Genomic DNA, 12901 nt, shown 5'->3' with positions numbered 1-12901 from the left:
CCACATCTCTTCTGGGGGACACAACGCCCAGCCGGCCTGAGGCGTGCTGCTTCTGCTGAGCTAATTTGGCCACCACCTGATAAGAGACAGCGGGGCTATCTGTGAAAATAGCCAAGCAAGGCCTCCTAGTAAAGAAAAGATTTAGCACGGCTCAACATCCTTAATCGTCTCACTTTTCACTGTGAAAAACGCGTTTTGATGCCTGGCGTTAGCCGCTGTTTACCAAGCGTTCAGTTTACAGCCCCGTGCTCGGGTCTGCACCCCTGTGAGGGGAGAACGGGGGCAGGAGGAGCAGGGAACGGGAGCCTTGAGGGGCTTCCAGGGCAGCTGTGGAGGAGGCCGGGTGCCTCCGGCTGCCACAGCGAGGCACCAACAGCTGCCTCCCTCCCGGGCGGGCCGCCAGGCGCTGAGGCAGCGCGGCCACCGCGAGACCCGGCGGCTGCCCGGCTTCCCCTCAGCGGCCCGGCCCGGCTTCCCCTCAGCGAGCAGGGGCTGGCGGCAGCAGGCGGGAGGCGCAGACGAGCCCCCAGCCCCGCCGGGCCCGCCCCTAAGCGCCGCGGGGCGGCCGTGAGGAGAGGAGGAGCCGCCCGCCCGCCTCCTCCTCCTCTTCCTGCGGCGGCTGCGGAGCGGGAGGCTGCGGCGAGGTAGGCGGCGGCCGGGCCCTCCGGCAGGCGAGGCCGGAGGGAGAGCGGGATGCGCCGCGCCGGCACCCGGAGCCTCACAGGGGGGTCGGGGGGAGTCGTCTCGCTTCAGCCCCGGTGGCTGCGGAGGGGAAGGGGATGAGGGACGGGAGCGGGCCCGGCGCCACGTGGGCCCGGGCGGGGCGGGCAGGGCGCCGCCATGGACGTGGGGCTGCCGGCTGCCGGCCGACCTTGAGCCGCCCCTCGGCACGGGGAGCTGTGTGAATACGCGTGTGTGGGGGTGTAAATGGGGGTGTAAGTGGGGTGTATTCGTGTCCCGCAGCACCATGGCTGCCAACTGCGAGCGCACCTTCATCGCCATCAAGCCCGACGGCGTCCAGCGGGGGCTGGTGGGAGAGATCATCAAGCGCTTCGAGCAGAAGGGGTTCCGCCTGGTCGCCATGAAGTTCGTGCACGTAAGTCCCCGCGCTGCTGGCTCGCTTCTAAACGCCTTCGTTCAGCTGCCACGATAGGTAAAGGTACCATTTTCCTATGCTGTCGTTTTCCCATGCTGCCGTTCTCATATTGCAACGGGAATCTGGACAACATCTGGACGCCTGTCAGGCTGAGCCTTCTACCAGCCACGAACACCTGAGCTCTTTCTTCCCTTTCCTAAGGAAAGGGCTCTGCTAGCTTAATGCAGCCCCTGAGATGAAGTGACCTTGACTGAAAGGTTGTAGCCAACAACATGCATCAGACACCTTGTCCATAGCTCCTGGCCCAGGATTACTGTAACACAAAAAAGTAATCTTGCCCACTTGAAACACTGAAGGCCCTAATCCCCGCCCCCCCTCCCCCCCCCCCATCCTGCACTCCTTTAATTTTATAGCAGGAACTCATCTCCTAACACTAGTAACGTCTTCTGTGTCATGGTATTTTGACAGCAATATATTTAATGTTACATCTGCTCTTTTAAAGGCTTCTGAAGACCTTCTCAAACAACATTACATTGACCTGAAAGATCGACCATTCTACCCTGGTTTGGTTAAATACATGAACTCTGGACCTATTGTGGCAATGGTATGTGGCTTGTTTTTTTTTTTTTTTTTTAGAAACTGCTTTCTTGAGTGTATTTGTCCCATGCTGCAAGTTGTTTTAAAATAGTAAGATGTACTGGTTGTTACAGGAACGCTACAAAACTGCTTAGTTGTGATACTAATACAATTAAGACAGTTTAGTGTGAGTTCTTTATTAAAAAGAAGGAAGATGTGCATGTTTAAAATGCCAGTTAAAATACTTGAAGATTCTTGACAGCTTCATTTCTGCTCCAAAGAACCTTCTACTGGGGGGGGAGGAGGAAGAGAGAGAAGTTTAGTTACTGCTTTCTTCCATAGATGTTCATCTTCTGTGTCATTCTTTATGCTTTCCTCAGAACAATCAAACCACCCTAGAAGCATCTCATCTTGTGACTAGAAAACATACATGTAACTACACATTCCTGCAAGTCTTTGGGTTGTTCATTTTCTAACAAAAGAGAAGTGTTTTAAGGTTGACTTTACATATCAAGTAATTTTAAGGCTTGTTAAGGTATCTCACATAACTGGAATGACAGTGCTGTTAAATTGGAATTTCTTATCTAAGGAGAACTTTTTTTAAATGTTTTTCCCCCTCTTTAAACAAGCTAAGGAGAGAGTAGACTTTTTTTTTTGAGATAAAACTCTTATTTCTTTACAAAATGTGAATTATTACTAAAGATTAATCCTTGAAATGTTGTAGATGCAAGAATTAATAGGTTTGGTTTGTCTTGTCTTTTTCTTGTTTTTTGTCCCTGAAGGTATGGGAAGGCCTCAACGTGGTTAAAACTGGTAGAGTAATGCTAGGGGAAACCAACCCAGCAGACTCAAAGCCTGGTACCATCCGTGGTGACTTCTGCATTCAAGTAGGAAGGTTTGTGTGCTCAGTATCAATGTTATTGAGAAACTTAATAGTGGTAGTCTTTTCTTCAAGAAAGTCAAATTATTGATAGATACACTAGCCTGATTCTTTTTTATTTGCAGGTTGCATTTTGTAACAGCTACTTAGGAAAATGGCTTGGTATAAAACTTTTTTTTTTTTTTTTGAAATACTCATTAGCTACTCATCAGAGCTTCATGTAAGATCAGTCAGTGGCATTGGCTGCTGTAGTCAAATAGCCCTAGTCCCCCCTGCTAGGTTTAATTAGCTCTTACAGTGAGGCTGTTTAAGTACTATAGCTGACATAGTAGCCCTGTAGCTCTAGGTGCTTCATCCACGTTTTTCCATTTACTACTAGGTTACTAAATTTTTTTTCTCCTACAAAACAGTATTTGTCTTCTTCCACAGAAACATCATTCATGGCAGTGACTCCGTAGAAAGTGCTCAGAAGGAGATCAACCTGTGGTTTAAACCTACGGAACTCGTTGACTTCAAGTCTTGTGCACACGACTGGATCTATGAGTGAAGTGAGCTTCCACAAGGAATTGGGCCTCTTAACGTGTCATCTCATTCCAGCCATTGATCGGGGAGCAATTATCACCACGGTTAGCTTAGTCATTTTTCAGCATTATCAAATAAAAGGATGATACAAATTAACTCCTTGTGGTGCATTTACTGTGACAGACTTGTCCTATTGAACTACTCAGTAAAGTGGGATGAATATTTCAGTATTTTCCCTGTGCACAAGGTAGAGTGGTGTTAGAATACCGATTTCCCTATACAAGTATTTAAGCATAAAACTTTGCAGTGAATGGTCACTGAAGTTGCTTTGCAGACTACTGAAACACCTTCAGCTGCAGTCCAAAGCCAACTTGCAGAGGGAAGGGGTGGGGGCGCTACTTCAAGCATGGAACTACACTGAGAAGAATGACATTATCCCGTGACAAAATTTCTATCCTGATGCACAACTATTTATATCAGCTGTGAAATACAAGGCCAAGTACGAAGCTTGCACTGTATTAAATGCTCATCTAGTGCCCCAATCCCCTTTAAGAAAACAACATACAGGAAGAGATTTTTTAACATTTTTATTTTGTGTAAAAAAAGGCAAATTTAGTGAATTATTTTCATCTTGTACACAAAGTTATAATTTTAATGCTTTTCACATCCATGCTGAAAATCTGCGGTCTCATAAAAATGAAAGGAACATTAATTTCTCCAAAAGCATTTTTTCACTTAGTTATGTACATTGCATGAGAAAGGTTTAAATACTCTCTCATTGACCACACAAATTACCAAGAAAATAAAAGATTAAATTTGTACAGATATTGATTTATATATCAAATACATACAGAAATGATGTAAAAACCCTATCTGTTTAATCTTGATTCCCGCCCCAATGTTTTCCCAGGGGCCAGAGCTGACGCCTTTTGTATAAATGGCTGTGGCTTTTTGTTTTAAATATGAAAATTAAAAGGAAGAAAAATTCAGTTTAAATCACAGTTTTTTTAAAATCCCTTCCCAATAAAGGATTGTTACCAAATATATTAGCACCATCGTACAAATATTGACGGGAGAGGGTATTCACATCACATAAAACAACAATCATAAAAAACAAACAAACACTGAAACCCGTGTTAGTATCCGTAGAACAAAGAATTGATAACTGCTTTAGCTTTCCTCAGATGCAGCAAGGAAAAGGTTAAAGAGTTGTATTTAAAATAACAGATCAGCAGAAAGATTCTGAGCAACAGAAGGGCAGCTGCAAAGGTGCATAACTTGTGCTACCTCATGGTTAAAAAAAAAAATTGCTATGCCAAATAGTGAAGTTTGACCCCATTGAAGATTTCAGATGTCTAACACTGCTCTTCCTTTAGCCAAGTAACATGGCTTAAAGTGAAAATAAAAAATACCTAGAGCCATGTTACTAACGAATGCTTTACAAATACAGTGAAGCCTGTACTATGGATACCACAGGCAATCTGTAACCCACTTTTTGGGGAATCTATTCTCAATACCTAGAAGACTTTTGCTCAGCCTTTCCTTAAACCTATCCTGAGCAAATGACTGCAATTAATTCCTCACATGGTCTACTTAGGACAGATTTCACTATACTTGACAAACAATGTGGGTATATTTTGAATTCAGAAACAGAGGAGAGATTTCATCCGTAAGTCTCAACAAGCAACTTCTAGCGTAGTCACCTGTGTATCTGAGAATGCAAGTCAACTCCTGTACTTTAGTGTTTTAATTAAAAGTATAGCTGTTTTTAAAGAACATTATAAAGACTGACAGACTTCAAATCTGATTCTGTTATCCTTCCAACACAGGAAGTGTGTTCATCTTAAGTGCTATTTTTGCCTCTTCACATTTGAAGACTATAGCTCAAAAGTCAGACATGACTGGGAAACCAAGTTCTGAGTCTGGGCAATATGCAGAAGTCCAAGGTTCCAGGTTTCCTGGCTTTGCAATATACCTTGCTCATTATAGCCCAAGTTTTCACATTATGAAACACAAATTAATGCAAATTTTTCTACTGTATTCAGAAGCTATCGATGAGAGAAGAATGCAAGACTGTGCCAACCTCATTCCAGCTGTGACAATTTGCAAGTTGTCACATTAAAAAATAAAACAATAAAAATAATAATCATAATAAAATGAATATTCATGTACTTACCAAACCAAAACAATGCTTGCAGAACTGGATTTTACAGCAGAATAAATGGAGAGCACAGGAAAATAAAAATCAAGGCTCACCAAAGTGTCATTAACAATGGTCTCTAATCCTATTTCTCCAATCCAGGCTGTTTAAAAGAAATGTCACGTGGGTCAGAATCTGAGAAAACGTATTTGAAGTCTACCAACCGTGATAAAGTCCTTTCACTGTGGCTATTTTAGAGAGCGAAAGTGTCTTTACCACCTGAAGTTACAGAAACGTAATAGTCTGATAACCAGATTCTGTTCATGTAAGAAGCTGTTGTTAAAAGGGGGTCAGTATTAAAGAAATTTCACTAGTAAGGGAGGAGAAAATTCCAGACATTCCTACGCTATACAGGACATTTTTTAATTCCAGTAGTAAATACAAAACTTTACATAATTAACCCCTCTTGCATAGAATGAGGTAAACCTGTGCATATTACCAATACTATGTACCCAAAGTTAGAGCAATATTTTAGAAAATAATCAAATTGCTGGTTTTCAACTTTCTATGCACTTTTTTTTTTTTTTTAATTCAAACAACAATATACAAAAAAAAATGGTCTCCTGGGGCTATGTGGGTTGATATCCTTAAAGCATTTCTTAGGCTGTAGGAACAAAAAAATTACTTTTTTTTTTTTTTTTTTTTTTAAAGCCCTAACTTATAGTCAAGAGTCAGATGATCATTGTACTGCTCTGAAGGGGACCTACTAAGACCCAGAAGCACTTATAGAACATATGCAATTAATTCCTGAGAGTTTAGTTAATGAACCTTACTGGTAAAAGCTAAAGCTCTTGATGCACATTTTTCCAGTCACAGCTCTGCAGGGCTGATAAATAACTTCACTAATCAACTCCATAAATGAAGCCATCTAAATAAACATACAAAGTTTAAAAATATGGAAATAAAATCCAAAAGTTCATGCAAAAGTACTTTGTATTTTACTATTAGCCATTTTCACCCTTCTGCGTGACTTTTGCCTTTAAAACCACTGGACAGTTAAACAGGTGGGGTTAATGGGATACTCGACAAAAAGATTCCAGGCAATAAGCAAATCCAGTTTGTGAATTATATGCTAGGTTGTATATGATTTATATACTTTCCAAATCTCAACTTCCATATTATACTACTGCAGCAAGAAAGGAACTCTGCAGGCTGTGCAGGCTGTGAACTTTTTTTTTTCTTAATTTGCAATGCTTGGCTCATTTTAGCTCAACTGAAATCACATGAAATATCAGTTTTGAATGTTCAGAAATAAATATTTAAGATGGCAAGGAAACATCTAGGTCTTTCTGAATGGAAAAAAAAATAATCAGAAGAATACTCCGAAGTTCCTTCCCACTCCCAAGGGAAGGCCTGAGTTACTAAGTAAGTTTCTTTAGCCTAAATTCAGAGCTAAACTTAATCTTCCAAATGTGGGAATTTTCTGAAGTTCCAGTTTGGCATAGGGCTCTGTAAACAGTTGCTGGAGCATTCCAAGACTACACACATCCACGTACAGACAAGAGCTTTATAGTCCCAATCCAATGCCCACTGCAGTCACTGAAGACAAGGCTACTGATATTAATGGGCACTGATTCAGACCCTAAGGAACTTTTTAAAATTACAAAACGTCTTATATAAAAAAAAGCATTTAAAACTAAATAAAAACATCTTGAAAAGTTAAAAACCTCCCTCATGTGATGGCTCCATTGCAACTGGGGCTACTCACTGAGTAGAGCTTTACAGAACTATCTTCCACATACAATTTATGCCTCTAAATCAGAGCTTAAATGCCTTATTTTCACCATAAGAAAACAGAGGCGTGACCAGTGCAGTTCGCAAGAGTCTGTAAGTCTCCCAACTTGTACCAAAAAGGTTCATTTGTCATGACAGTTCATCTGTACTTGCAACTATATCTTCCTCCAACCGCTTCCCACAATCGTGCTAATTAAACTTTAATCTTACCAAAAAAATTAGATTTTCAGTTCTTGTTAACAATGCACAATAAATCTGAACTTGAAAATATTACAAAATTCTTTCAAAAGCTTCAAATACAACACAAAAGTGTCCATTCTTGTTTTTAATAAATTGAAAAATCTTCTTTCACTAAAATAGTTTCCCCGCCCTTCCAAAAAATTCTGAACTGAGTCTAACTCTTCTACAGTTAGCAAAGTGCCCCAGGTACAGTCATCCAAACTGCACCATCAAAGTGGGAACAAGATCAGTCAGTCTTGGAGAAAGGCTCTTTTCCTATCACCAATAATCTGCCCCTCACTTTTCTGAGCTGCTTTATGGTTCTTGTTTAATGTAGTAACTGGCAGATCCGTTGCTTTCCTGATCAGATGCTCCTTGAAGGAAGCTATATTCTTCTCCGTCTAGCAACTCCTCCTTCAGCTGCAATGAAGACACTAAAAACAAAAGACGAACATTAAAGATCTGTAACATTGAAAAGAAGTAAACTTGCTCTTAAATTTACTTTATATAATTTAAATTGGCAACAGCTCCAAGATTTCCCATTTTCTTACATTCTGCATTTTAGTGGTTGTTCTTTTATCATGCAATATCCCACAGAAAACAGAACTTTTCTGACCTTACACTGAACTTTGTTATGCTCTAATATTAATACATGTGAGTGAGCAATTCACAATCATATATTCTCTATATAATTTTTCTTCCAAGAATTTACTATTTTAAAACTCTGGTTTAAGAGGGCAACAAAATGTTGCTAAGAAGAATTTTTTTTTTTTTTTTTTACTGCTCACTTTTTTGTTTACTGTCTACTTCCAATTTAGTCTTTAGCCTAGTTACAATGAACTAGTTGCCATTTCCAATCTCAGAATCACATTACTTGCCTGATTACTGTAAACAGTCTACACAAGACAAGAAAAAACATTGATAAGGATTTCTTAATATATCATTAAATTTTTAGGATCCCAGAGGTTTCATTCAAGACATTTTTAGTAGTTGTAATCTTCTCCCATTTCTTTTGTATAAAGAAGATAGAAATGAGACCTGAGACATAGAAAGAACGATGTTATGAATAGCAATAATGTCACAATTACTTCTCCAATTTCACTAATGGACAGTGGTAATTATCGAAATATGAGCACAATGAAAAGGACACTGAAAACAAAGTATGCCAGTACTTTCATTAAAGGTGCAGTACCCACATTAAAGGGTTGATTATACAATAATAAATGATTTGCTGTGACCAAATGAATGAGAAAACTACTAAAGTTTATGATTACTGAATATAAAGTTTATATGCACATCAATGTACCTTGAAATGCAGAAATATTATGCAGTGAAACTAAAAATAAATTCCATAACCTGTTACTAGTTGTAGCCCTGCTATAACTTACAAGCCATTTGATAATTCTTTTATTATTTTTCTGTCATCTTCCATGTTGGAAACACTCGTGCTAAATAAAAATAAAATTTGAAAATAAAGATATTAAAAAAAGTCCAGAAGTTGCAACATAACGCAAGCTCTCCTCATTTATTTAACAGAAGCCCTCTCACTGGCTACATAGCCCACACTCTCTTGCCTTAAAAAAACAAACAAAAAACCACTTCTCCCTGCATTATGTCCAGCTCTGATCAAGAGCTCTAGTCTGTGGAGACAACAAAAGTGCTGTCTAAATCACAAGACACACAATTGTTTACTTGGGTATGCTGCTAGTACCGTAAGCAAAGGCTACACCCAAAATATCAATACAGCACGGAGTGATGGTTTATATGTAGACAAGTAGGGTCTCAGAGCAGCCTCCTTCTCCAAGACACTGGCTGTTGTCTCTTTTTAAAGTGATGCTGTTCTACAATTGCATTTCAGTGCTTAAGGATCATTTCATATGACTCAAAGTTGCAAATCTACATCAAAGAAGCAGCACAACTTTGGAGAGAACAAAAGCACTTTGTATTCCAAATGCTATGAGGCACTACTGAAACCTTCTCCAACATGTGGCAGTAGGAAAGGAGAAAAAGACATTTAGTGAATCTTACCAAGTTCTCTGATAGACAAGAAGTTTTACAGTAGGTATCTGTCTTGTCAGTAATCTTCCACTACTTTCATTCTAAGCCATACAGGTATTTCCTGCAAAGTGCCTACATCCTAGCTATGACTACCAAAACACAAGGCAGCGTTAAATGTTACAGAATAGATATGCAATTTATTAATTATGGCTGACCTCAAATGTGTTGAGCTTACATGTTGTTGGGGTATACTTCCCTCTTCCCTAGACTTAAAAGGTGTGTTTTTTCTGGTTTCTATTTAAACACTTTTGATCAAGGACAAGGCTACACCACAAAACTAATTTTGTCCCAACACTTCAAAATTCAGAATTTTGGCATCTGAAAAGTTCCTGAAGATGTTAATGGAAAGCATCAGGTCCCAAAACCCAAAGAACACCAGGGTTTTGTAGGAATTCAGAGATCTAATGACACACAAAACTCAGCATGTGCACGTCAGTGCACTAAATAAACACCTGAGCTGTAGATTTACAGTCAGAGAAGACAAGTTGTGCAAAAAACACAATCCAGAAATCCTCTCTCCTGCACCAGGCTTACAGCATCCTTGGTACAAAAGAGAAAAGAGACATTTCTTTTTACTTCAGTTTGCTACTCGTGTACATCAGTTACTGAGAAACACTGGGGGGTACACAGAAGAGAGTCGAGATTTGTCCTCCAAGCTTTGAAAAGGCATGTGGGTTATAGCATCCCAGGCCATGAAAGTATACCACATGGACAAAGGAACTGTTCTGGATGTACTCTGCAGTCAATGAAAAGTGGCAACACCGCAGCATAATCAGACTAAAGAAAGTTTAAAAAAACGTAAATCAAGGAAATTTGAAGCTGTATGTATTAACCTGGCAACTGTCCTGCACGTAGAGCACAATCTGGTTTGTCTGATGGATCGTACCTCTCCACTTTATCAGTTAGTGATATTTAGTGTATCTGCTATACTTCCATACATAATAGGAAAAGATGAGAGGAAAAGCTACCAGATCTTGTATAGTAATCTATACTGAAAAAAAGAGTGAATACATTACACAAGCTATCCTTAAATAAGCTCAAAATTATAATATTTTTATGTATTTTAATATCATAAAAATTTAATAAAATTTTAATATCACTGATGATTTTAGTGTTTTTCTCTGCTCACTCATATAGTTGCATGATTATACCATTGATACTTAAACAGAACAGATTTTATAGCAAAGAGGGAAAAAGACTCATCTTAAAGGACAAACTAATTTCAAATATAGTTTCTACATTAGTAACTCACAAAATGTCAACTAACATCTCCATTCTCCAAGGATGTTTATCTTTTCCCAGATAACTGTCTTTTTCTGACATAAAGGCAAATATCACTCCTTATCTATTATGCACTGCTATTTTCTCTACAAAAGGTGTTGCACACTAACTTACTGCTGTCAAATATTCCCAAAACACACTGCCATTCAGTTAGGCTTAACAGAATGCACTTCTGTATTTTAAAACTTTGTAGAGCTCTTCTGTCCCCCAATAACCTTCAGCTGTCCTGCTATTAAGTTTTCAAACAATTAGAGTCCTTTTCTACTACAATTAATTCAGTGATATGGTGCATCAGTGAGAATGAAAAGCTCTCTAAGGGTGGGGTGGGGGAATTAAAAAAAAAAAAAATAAAATAAAAGAAAGAGAAAGGAAAAAAAAACAGAGTTGATGAGTCAGCATGTTCCTTGCTAGCCCATGCTCAGTTCCCCACCCTGTCCATCACTTCCCTCTGCAGTAAGCAAAGCTGATGTGTCTAGTTACCTGTTTTGAGGCTGGGACTGAAATCTTGGCTAGTCCTGGGAGGCTGGAAGGCCTCCGGGGCTGTCTGTGCTGGAAGGGTTCGATATGGAGGAGGAGTCAACTCGTCATCACCAGAGAAGCTCCTCCGCACCCCACCTGCCATGGGTAGGCTGGACAAACTGACAGGTTTCTTCCCAACTGGTATCTTCCTCTCTAAACATCAAGTCAAACTACAATAAACGCTTGGGTTAAAGTGCATTAGGTAACTCAGACTGTTCAACTGAGAAATGGCTCTGCTTCGTGTTCACAGATTCTGGAAAATGAGGGCCTTCATATACAATGGTACCATTTCCTTATTAGTGGGCATATTCTTCCATTTCTCAACCACCACATTTTTACTTACTGAATTCTAGAGACTGGATGGTAGGACTCTATGCACATCATGCTATCAATTAAATGCAACTGCTGTAAATTCCTACTGCTGCAGCTATGCCACACAGTCACTATACAATCCTCTGGTCATACAGTTTGAAGCTGTAGTTGTTTCTGTGTGTGTACCTAGCAGAGACAGGAAATGTGGTTCTTGGAAAATAAATCCAGTCGAGACAAGATTTATCCTCTCCTAAAGCCTAGGTTTAAAAATATATACGCATGGTTACTTTAGAATGATGCTTACCATTTTTATAGTGCCTTATGAGCATTGATGAGCCTTTTGGTGTTTAGAAAATTTATTTATTTAATTAAATTTAAATTCCTTTAAATTAGTAAGCATTGCTTTCATGAAAAAATGTTATGAAACCATTTTCCATGCCAGTTGTGAATCTGTTCCTCCTATGTTACCTAGGAGACGCTCTGATTCTGTGACTGAGGAAACCGCTCATTACAATAGCAGGGATGCAAGCACTTTAATACATCATCTCCAATACTTTGAGCTATATCAAAACCAAACATTGTAATGCTCAAGTATTCTCAGCACAGTCAGATAAAGACCGTATCATTAACAAAAGCCTAGCCCTTAAAGTAAAAAGGTAATGAGACTATGCATGCGCTCAAGGTATCACACATACATTTTTCTTACTAGAAGGCTTCAGTGTGGGGACCCCAATTGAGCTTTTTAGATAGTAGGAAGCTGGAACAGGCATAACTCAGTTTAGCTTCAGGTCCTACTCAGGTATCTTTTTTTTTTTTTCCCTGTCCCAGTCCAAGGGCCTCTTTCGTTATAGCTAGATCTGTGATAGAACAAAAATTGGTGGATGCAGCTTATTTCAATACAACACCTACCAGTCAAAGATTTAAAGATTTGAAATAAGGGAGATTGGTGACAGGTGAGTTTTTATTTTTAGCTCAGACAAAGTTGTCTATTTTTTTTTTCCAGTAACCTCAAGATTAATTGATTCCCTGAAAAAAATATTTAATAACTATTCTGATTGAAACCAAATTACTTTAAGATACATCGGCAGCTGTCTACAGACCCACTGTTCCATGTTTCCAATGAGGACTTTCTCAGAGGCAGTTAGTTCACCTTGTACTTTACAATTGAGTGTTTGAACTGTATGCGAGTATTTTCCCCCTCACTGCGTTTAAAGCTGTATTTTTATGAAATTTTACCTTACCTTATTTTCCTCTCACACCCACTCTTTACGTAGGACCTGTGGCCAAAGGCACTTGAAAACCCTTAGAAATCCACCTTTGGAACTCTGATGACAGCAATGGCAGTAACATTGAAATCATCAAAATTCATGCTTTGTTAGATAAGACTGGCCAGAAGTTAGAAAGACCTCAAAAGAAAGCAGCTGTACTTCACATATATAGAATAGCATAGTTCAGATTTCAACAGCCTCTGTATTATAAGGTCAGTTTTAAAGGGATGGGGGAA

At 39.5% G+C, this 12901-nt stretch overlaps 2 protein-coding genes across 15 annotated transcripts in view; one reads left to right on the top strand and one right to left on the bottom strand.

Moving 5' to 3' along the window:
- The first annotated feature begins 183 nt into the window (after nucleotides 1-183).
- On the top strand, nucleotides 184-3230 carry LOC137841704 (nucleoside diphosphate kinase). The gene is made up of 5 exons (XM_068654918.1): nucleotides 184-644; nucleotides 964-1096; nucleotides 1599-1700; nucleotides 2455-2567; nucleotides 2982-3230. The coding sequence occupies exons 1-5, from the start codon at nucleotides 199-201 to the stop codon at nucleotides 3097-3099; spliced, it is 912 nt and encodes a 303-aa protein (XP_068511019.1). The 5' UTR covers nucleotides 184-198; the 3' UTR covers nucleotides 3100-3230.
- Nucleotides 3231-3646: 416 nt separating this feature from the next.
- Nucleotides 3647-12901, bottom strand: part of MBTD1 (mbt domain containing 1) — a 35325-nt gene continuing 26070 nt past the window's right edge. For 9 of the 14 annotated variants that reach the window (XR_011088700.1, XM_068654907.1, XM_068654906.1 and 6 more), the window contains 2 exons: nucleotides 11047-11238; nucleotides 3647-7661 (listed from right to left, as the gene is read on the bottom strand). Coding sequence is in view for 12 of the 14 variants with exons in the window: in XM_068654907.1 (XP_068511008.1) it covers nucleotides 7543-7661; nucleotides 11047-11238 (311 nt within the window). In the remaining 2 variants the exon portion in view is untranslated. Of the gene's footprint in view, nucleotides 7662-7907; nucleotides 8676-11046; nucleotides 11239-12901 lie in introns of those variants that run through there. The other 5 variants (XM_068654913.1, XM_068654911.1, XM_068654912.1 and 2 more) reach the window with 2 other exon arrangements.

Source organism: Anas acuta, chromosome 18, assembly GCF_963932015.1.
Source record: "Anas acuta chromosome 18, bAnaAcu1.1, whole genome shotgun sequence".
Taxonomy (NCBI): domain Eukaryota; kingdom Metazoa; phylum Chordata; class Aves; order Anseriformes; family Anatidae; genus Anas; species Anas acuta.
The sequence above is the reverse complement of the archived record's forward strand: the minus strand, read 5'-3'. Positions and strand labels throughout refer to the sequence as shown.